At 46.4% G+C, this 7,945-nt stretch overlaps 1 protein-coding gene across 1 annotated transcript; it reads left to right on the plus strand.

Annotated features, from left to right (window-relative positions):
• The first annotated feature begins 272 nt into the window (after nucleotides 1-272).
• LOC112973580 (zinc finger protein 436-like) lies at nucleotides 273-3,445 on the plus strand. Its single transcript, XM_026081620.1, has one exon. It carries the CDS (start codon nucleotides 343-345, stop codon nucleotides 1,249-1,251), a length of 909 nt encoding a protein of 302 aa, XP_025937405.1. The 5' UTR covers nucleotides 273-342; the 3' UTR covers nucleotides 1,252-3,445.
• The last annotated feature ends 4,500 nt before the right edge of the window (nucleotides 3,446-7,945 follow it).

Consider the following 7,945-nt stretch of genomic DNA (forward strand, 5'->3'; position numbering starts at 1 on the left):
CCCGCTGCCCGGCCTCCTTGTGGGTACCCCCCCCCCGCCTTTGCTGCCGGCCGGGAGTAACTGGGGCAGTGTCATGGCAGAGCCGCAGGGGTGCAGGGGGCTGGAGGTGGCTCTGGGGGATGGCGCTGCCCTGGCAGAGGGCATCTATTGGCAGCAGGAGAGAGGGTGGATGTGCACTGATGGCACTCGGTGGCTGGGAGGGGGGCAGCGGAGGGCAGCGTGTGTCTGGACTCGGCCCCTGTTCCCGCAGGTGATGGGAGCATGAGCCGGCATGAGGAGGACAGCCCCCAGCCAGGTGGTGCCGCGGCAGCCCAACCCCGCGAGGCCCTCTCGGACTTCTTCATGAGGGAAGCGTCGCCAGCAGGCTGCGACCTGGGAATTGCCTGCCCACGGCCAGACCTCCTCTTGGCAGAGACAAGGCCAGAGAAGGCTCCTCGCTGCGGTTTCCGGAAGCGGAAGGACACAGTGGTCCACCAGAGAGCGTTCATGGGAGAGAAACCTTACATCTGTGTTGAGTGCGGGCAGAGCTTCAACCGCAGCTCGGACCTCATCCGCCACCAGAGGATACACACAGGGGAGAAGCCATACATGTGCGCTGACTGCGGGAAGAGCTTCAGCCGCCACTCCCACCTCACCCAGCACCAGCGCATCCATACGGGCGAGCGGCCATACCAGTGCAAGGACTGTGGGAAGAGCTTCAGCCAGAGCACCCACTTGGTGCAGCACCAGCGCAACCACACCGGCGAGAGGCCTTATGTATGCACCAAGTGTGGGAGAAACTTCTATCAGAACTCGGGCCTGCTCCGTCACGCCAACTTCCACACGGGCGAGAAGCCCTACAAGTGCCCCCAGTGTGGGAAGCGCTTCAGTGACAGCTCCAACCTCATCGCCCACCAGCGGCTCCACACTGGGGAGAAGCCCTACAAGTGTGCTGACTGCAACAAGTGCTTCAGTGAGAGCTCCAAGCTGGTCATCCACCGGCGCGTCCACACCGGTGAAAAGCCTTACTTGTGCCCTGACTGTGGGAAGAGTTTCAGCCAGCGCTCGCACCTTGTCCAGCACCGTCGCACCCACACCGGGGAGAAGCCCTACAAATGTGCTGAGTGTGGGACCTGCTTCAGTGACAACTCTACCCTCATCCGTCACCGTCGCACCCACACTGGGGAGAAACCTTTCAAGTGTTCCCAGTGTGGGAAGAGCTTCAGCCGCAACTCCTATTTAGTCTCACACCAGCGAGTGCATGTGTGGTAGGCAGTATCACTAGGTGTGATCTGTGGATCTTCTAGGATGCAGCTCCTGATCCAAGCCTTATGTGCTTAAGGGAGGAGAAGTGTAAATGAGGGTATGTCTACACCAAGGGTACCAGGCTCAGGGCCCCTGGGTTGTTGTAGTCAGCCAGCCAGAACAATACGTCTGGTCTGTGTTGCCACTTTCAGCCACCTCCTTCTCCCAATGCACCTCAGGCATAGGCAGAAGATGGACAGTAGTTCTGGTGGGTAGTTCTGGATCCCAAGGTCCTGCCATCCTTTTTCCCAAGTACTGGGCCTGGATTCCATCTGCCACATGACCAATGTGCAGGCATTTCCCTCCACCTTCCTATGACAGGTGCCCGGAGAAAAGGTGCAATATGATGAGAAGCTGCTTGCATGTGACATTCTGTGACCAAACATCAAATGTCAGGCAAGACGCCTACGTCTTGGTCATATAACGTATACTTGTGTGGCCATGTCAAGGGAAATAGGATGGGAAATGGGGTCCTTGAATGTCTCCTTAAGGAGCATGTCTAGCTGAAATGTTGTGGCCTATACAATATTGTATAGGTTTATGGAAGCTCACTATGCCCATGTTGTGATCCAGCTATGGCCAAAGTGGTCAGGATGGCCAAAGCCAAATAAGCCCTATTGAGAGGCTGGAGACTGCATCATGCACACGCAGTGTGCAGGCCAACTTGGAGCACAGGCAAAGGTCACTTGAGTCTGCTTGCAAAAGGAAAGTGTAGACATATTCTGAACCAGAGAAGGAAGGTATACATTCAAAAGGCTGCTGCAAATGCTGCTGGGATGGTAGGAACAATGTGGGGGAGCTGTGTGATAGGGACAAGGCTTATTCTGGAAATCTCAGAACTGGTGGGTAACTGATACAGCAAACTGTCTAACCTGGAGGTTTAAGAAATATGTATATCAGAATTACACTTGCTACTGCTAAGGCTGTGGTATGCAACTTGACAGGTGTGCGCAGTTTGCCTATAAGTTTGTGCTGGTGTGGCCTCCTGGTTCTGCAGAATTCAGATTCACACATATGGCCTAAGTGGGCTGGTATAAGCTGTGTTGTAAAATGGGACAGAACAACAGCATACTGAGCCTGACTTGATTCCATACCAGTATTTCCCAAGTCCTGTTTTGACCAGTGTATGTGTGTGTGTAAATAACATCTATATGTTTGTATTCACATATGTATGAACTTGCTTTTATAGAAGTGTATCTTCACACTCAAATGTGAACATTCACACATGCCCACACCCTGGCAGTGGTCAAAAGGGCCAACTGTATGACACTATACCATATCAGTACTTCTGAAAACATTAAACATACTGTACATAGTAGCACTTCTCAAGAAGCTGCAAGAGATATGTCTGTATCAAAACATTTAAAATTTCATATCAGGACATTCAGTTTTACTCTGATTGCTTTGTGTGTGTATAGGATCTGGAATTGTTCTTATAAATGTGTACGCACATGTGTATACACACACACAAAATTGTGGCACCTATGGTTGTAAAGAATGACTTCTAAATGGCACTCAGCACTCTCCACCTCATTTTACATATGTACATATCAACTGCAGCTGAAGGATGTACCCCACTCATTAGGGTTTTAACGACAAGGAATTGCAGTGCAACACTTTAAATTGTTTATATTTTAGACTGTTTTACTTCTGATTATTTTAGTGATGATACCTGACTGGTGTGCTTGTCCAACATTGCTGGAGCTTAGAAAAGATTTCTAGTTTTGTGATGTATTTTACTAGTCCTGCAACTGGCTCCATGGCTTCAGTATGTCTTTGGAACAGAGCAATACATACTGAAGCCAGCAAAAGGACTGGGGCTTGGGTAGGGAAGAGACTAAGGAAATAAAGATGCAAAGGAGATCCAGGGATTTGAGCAGCTGCTGGCCAGGGATGCTTGTGAATGGCTTGTTCTGCAACTAGTTCTGCAGAACTCACTACTCTACAAGGAACTGGCTTCCTTTCTGCAAGCTGCTTCTTGACACTCAACTGCTGATAAAAATGTTATTTTCATATTTAAAAAAAAAAAAAACTTCAGAGGGAGCATGTTTGCAGCTCCTAAAGGAACAAGGCACCTTTGTGTGCAGCTGCTCAGGGAAGTAGAGAGAGCTTTCTGAAATGGGGTGGGCTTTGTTTGCACAGGAACCAAAGCCTTCATTTGGAAATGTACATTTTTATTTTTAGATACCACCCCCCCCCCCCCCCCCSYGGATGACCTCAAACCAGTGTCTTCTTGGTTTCTAACTTTCTTCTAGAAAGTGTTTTGGAAATGTGACTAATGGTCATCTAGTTGGTTCCAGAAGCTTCAAGATTTTTATTTACAAGCAGACTTTCAAAAGGGATACTACAGTTTTGAGTTGGTAGACTCATTTTTAACTGAATTCAGAGATCCAGCTATAGAACTGATCAGTTTGTATGCGCCTGTCCCATTACAGTTTAAGTTTCCTAAAGGAAATCTACAGCACTACAAATGTCTGTTTGGCTGAGAAGGCCTGCTGGCCTGGGAAAGTCATTTTGTGAATGCATCTTTTCCTTGGGGAGCCTGAATGGAAACGCTGTAGCAGATAAAGGAAATCACATCTAGGTCTGCACATGAGCATGAGCTCAAAAGGGAAATCCTCGCATCAAGATTCTGATTTGAGAACCAACTGCCCTTGAATACTCCTTCACAACAGTCTTCAGAGCATCTCTTTTCCTTCTATGTGCTTTGTGAAGTACTGTGTACACTTAACAGTGCTCTATAAATTAAAACTATTGATGTGCATTTATTTCTAAGATCTTTATGAACTTACTTAAAACTGTATTCCAAATCAAGGTGGCCTTAGGGTTCACAGCACATTGCCAGTGCAGTAGTCTTAGCTGCTAGGATTGGATTGCTCACCAGTATAAGCACCATCTCTGGATTTCCTTTCCACAGCCAGTGTTAGTTTTCCCTGTTCAGTGTCACTTGGCTGAGATCATTCACTTTCCCCAGACAGTCTTCCCTTTCTTGTTTGCGACCATCTAGCTTGAGGATCTGGGTACCACTCTTTCTTTGCTGTTGCAGAAGTTTTAGGATAAGTTCCTCTTCCTCTAGGAGTTTAATCATTTTGTGGGCAGCACAAAGTCACAAGCCAAATTCAGAAGACAGAGATATGGGCATGTACAAAAGGTCAAGAACTGGAAGGTCTACTTCCACAGCAGCTAGCTTACTGGCTTCTCTGCTAGCTGTCTCCTCCCTCAGGATTGTAGAGAGAGACTACTGGGGAAAAAACAAAAGGTAATAAGCTACTGTCATTTCAGCAGAGTATCCCTAGCTCATTCCATCCTAGGCCCTTGGTCCCCAGCTGGTGCCCAGATCCTCCTGCCGGTTGAGGGAGTTCTGCAATTTCCTGTTGTGCTATTGGTGCTTAGATACTACAGTGATGCTATGGCACTTTAGAAATACCTAAGATAGATGGACAAATGAATGAACGATGTCTCTGAAATAAATTTTTTCATCCCAGTGTTCTTTGTTATTCCATCTTTTTTTCCTCTTTTTTCCCCAGAGTGACCTCCTGAGCATCCCAGTTTCTTGGCTCCTGACAGGACCAGATCTGGAAATACATATGTCATCCTTCACGGAGGGATGACTATTACTTAGCACAGCTGATGTGTAATGCAAATAGGAATCCAGAGGTGAGGGCTATTTGTAGAATTTCTCTTCGATTTCTTCTGTTGTATCCATTGTATCTGCATGAATCTGAAAAGCTGGAGGATGGTACATACTGCTCACCGTGCCTTCACAAAAGAAAGTGGCAGAATCTTATTCTGGAGTAAAACACCAACCTGCTGTTAGATGAACTTTGTTCTAGCAGAGCTGCCAGCTGCTGTGAGATTACCTTCCCAGTTCTGTCACCTGGGTTGTATGGGATCCAGTTTTGCAGCCCCCTGCTAGCAAAGTCTATGTAATAAAGATAGCTGAAATGCAATTTCTTTTACATTCCACCTTGCTTCATTGCTTGTGACTGGGGAAAAAAATTCCTCTGGTCTCAAGCAAGAGGTGCGTTTTCTGTGTTTAATACATTAAAAGATGTATTTAATACACATTCCCTAAAGCAAATTTTTAAGATATATCGAGCAAACAAAACTGTCCCTGCAAGCACACCAGACCATTAACTGTGGCCCTGTTTCCCTCCTGCCCTAACTACACTGGTCTGGATAGGACCAGAGACATGACAGCAGGAACCCCCATCTCCAGAGAAAGAAAAACACAGGAAGTTTCAGAAGATGGAGGGGAATGGGTACAGAAAGAGGCCTCATTGGGGCCGTTCGCTTTTCTGCTTATGCCCTCCTGTCCTAAGCTCTGAAGGGACTAGGACAGTTAAAAGTACCAGTTGCAACTGCTATAGCTAGCTGTGGCAGTTTTTTTAGGTGTGGAAACATCACTGTAACTTTAAGTAAGGTCATACAGTCTTGACTCCCAGAATTCAAATTTTCTACAGCAGAGTGCCCCCAGGATATGTTACTAAGGTGAGCCTCTGTTCATACTACAGAGTGATGCTCATCTCGACCAATAAAAGCTGCTTTTTCAGCTACAAGTCTCATGGTAGCAGCACAAGCAGAGCATAAAACCTGAATTCAGCTGTAAAACTCACCTGAGAAAGGAACTTTTTTAACTCTAATCTATGCTGATCTTTGTGTTGCCAGAGTTACATTAGCATGAGCTGCAGTCACTGCAGTGTAGGTGAGTCCTTTTGCATTTCTCTGTGTTTTAGCCTTTCTGTAACCTGAACATCGTACATCATGTAAGTCAGCTGATCCACCTCTCAGTTGTCCCTCCCTTTTCTCATGCAAGTGCTTGCTGGCCTTATTTAATCCACCTGGTAACACTGCTCTCGCAATCCTGATGGACTTTAGCAACTGGCCATTTTCCTCCCACAGACCTGACCTGTTTAGGACACTCATGCATGTGAACAGATGTGAGATCCTAGGAACAAAGGAGAGTTTTTAGGGGAAGAAAAATTTCACTCTTTCTTCATGAGGTTTGCTATGGAGGAATCAAAAACCTGGGAATAAGTTAAAAAAGAATGGTTTATGTGAGATATTTTCTACTGGAATGAATAGTAAAGAAAAAGTCATACTGAAGATGCTGTTATTGCTACACTTAAATACTCAATAATGTTTTTTATAAAAATTATTTCAAGTGAAGTTGCAGCACTTCATACCTTATAGCTGACTACAATTTCTGTGTAATGCAGGCCAAATTAACTGGTCACTTTTTCTGTTCTGCTGTGTTAGCTGTGCTGTAATTAACATGCCTAGCTTGTGCACATCTTACAAACCTAACTTTTTCTATATCTATCCTGTAGCGTACCGTGCCCCTCTAATTAAATTCCATTTTTCCCCTCTGCAGAAAGAATCTGGACCAGTAGTGCCAACACTCCTTATTTGCAAAAATTTGATTGTTTCCTATTTTAGGCATACTAGGAGGTAAAACAAACAAACAAAAATGCCAGGTACCTACCTTAGGCTGAGGTCTGATGAGCACTGTAAGCTGACCAATTTACAGCTGCTCCTTGAAAGGGCCTTCCTTTTCTTTCCTGCCCCACCAGCCATGCGTTCCCATCTGCTCTACATTGGCACTATTGCTGCTCTAGCAACACAATAAACTGGCTCACAAAAATGCCCAGTCAGTTTTCTGTTGGATCAGTTCCTTGATCTGGCTTGTTGTAGGGCTGCCTGGGTGCTAGTTAGCAACACGACCATGGATTGACTTAAAGCAACTGTAAAACTGCAGCCTGGAGACACGGAGCTAGTTCCTTAAGTCTCATAAGCACTCTGTTTTGCTCCAGCAGGGTCAGACAATCCTAAGCTTGTTCTAAGTGGTCAGCAGAAGATCCCTTCCTGTAGCTGCAGATAGCTGACTGCCTGAGGGACTGTGTTTGGGGGACATGTTGGGATGGATGGGGCAGCACGGTCAGAGAACAGTGACCCTTCAAAGGTAGATGAAAGCACCAATAAGTTACAACAGGCCATACCAGCTCCCCACATCCTCATGGATTAAAAAAGTGCAAAGATGTGCAGACTCCCTTGTTCTCTTCCCTTCAGCACTCTGTGAAAAGCAGAGCTCAAGCGGATGTAAAGCTCAGGGCCACTTAAGACTTGTCTGAACAGCCGTGTGGACAGGCAATTCAAAATAACTCTACCACTCTGCAACCCTGCTTGCAAACCTTCTGTCTGGCTTGGCTGCATAGCCATAGGGAATTGGCTGAAGTAACTTTCCTCTGGAAAAATAAAGCTTGCAGAACTTGCATTTATGAGGCCTGACCATGTAAGGGGTTTCTGCTTGAAAATACAGCTGGTCTGACCCATAACAAGCTTCCTCAGAAAGGGTTTCTCTGATTACAGTGCAAGTGTACAACCCGGTCCCACTGCTCTGAGCAGTAGGGGTACGAATGGCATGGTATTAGGAATGGCAATGCAGCCAAAGCAAAGGTGTCACAAGTCATTTTGCCATCTGAAAGCTGAAGGGTTGAGCTAGGTCGCTATATGAGGCAAACAGAAGAGGTTGAGCTACGACAAACATCTAGGACAAAAATTTGGAGAGTTGGATTTTCTAATCATGAGGCTGCTGGGAAGACGAGATGTGCTGAAGGTGGTAACAGCTGCATATGAAAGGGTCACCATTCTGCAGGCCCCC

The sequence above is a fragment of the Apteryx rowi genome, unplaced genomic scaffold (genome assembly GCF_003343035.1).
Source record: "Apteryx rowi isolate R43461 unplaced genomic scaffold, aptRow1 scaffold_556, whole genome shotgun sequence".
Classification (NCBI taxonomy): Eukaryota; Metazoa; Chordata; class Aves; order Apterygiformes; family Apterygidae; genus Apteryx; species Apteryx rowi.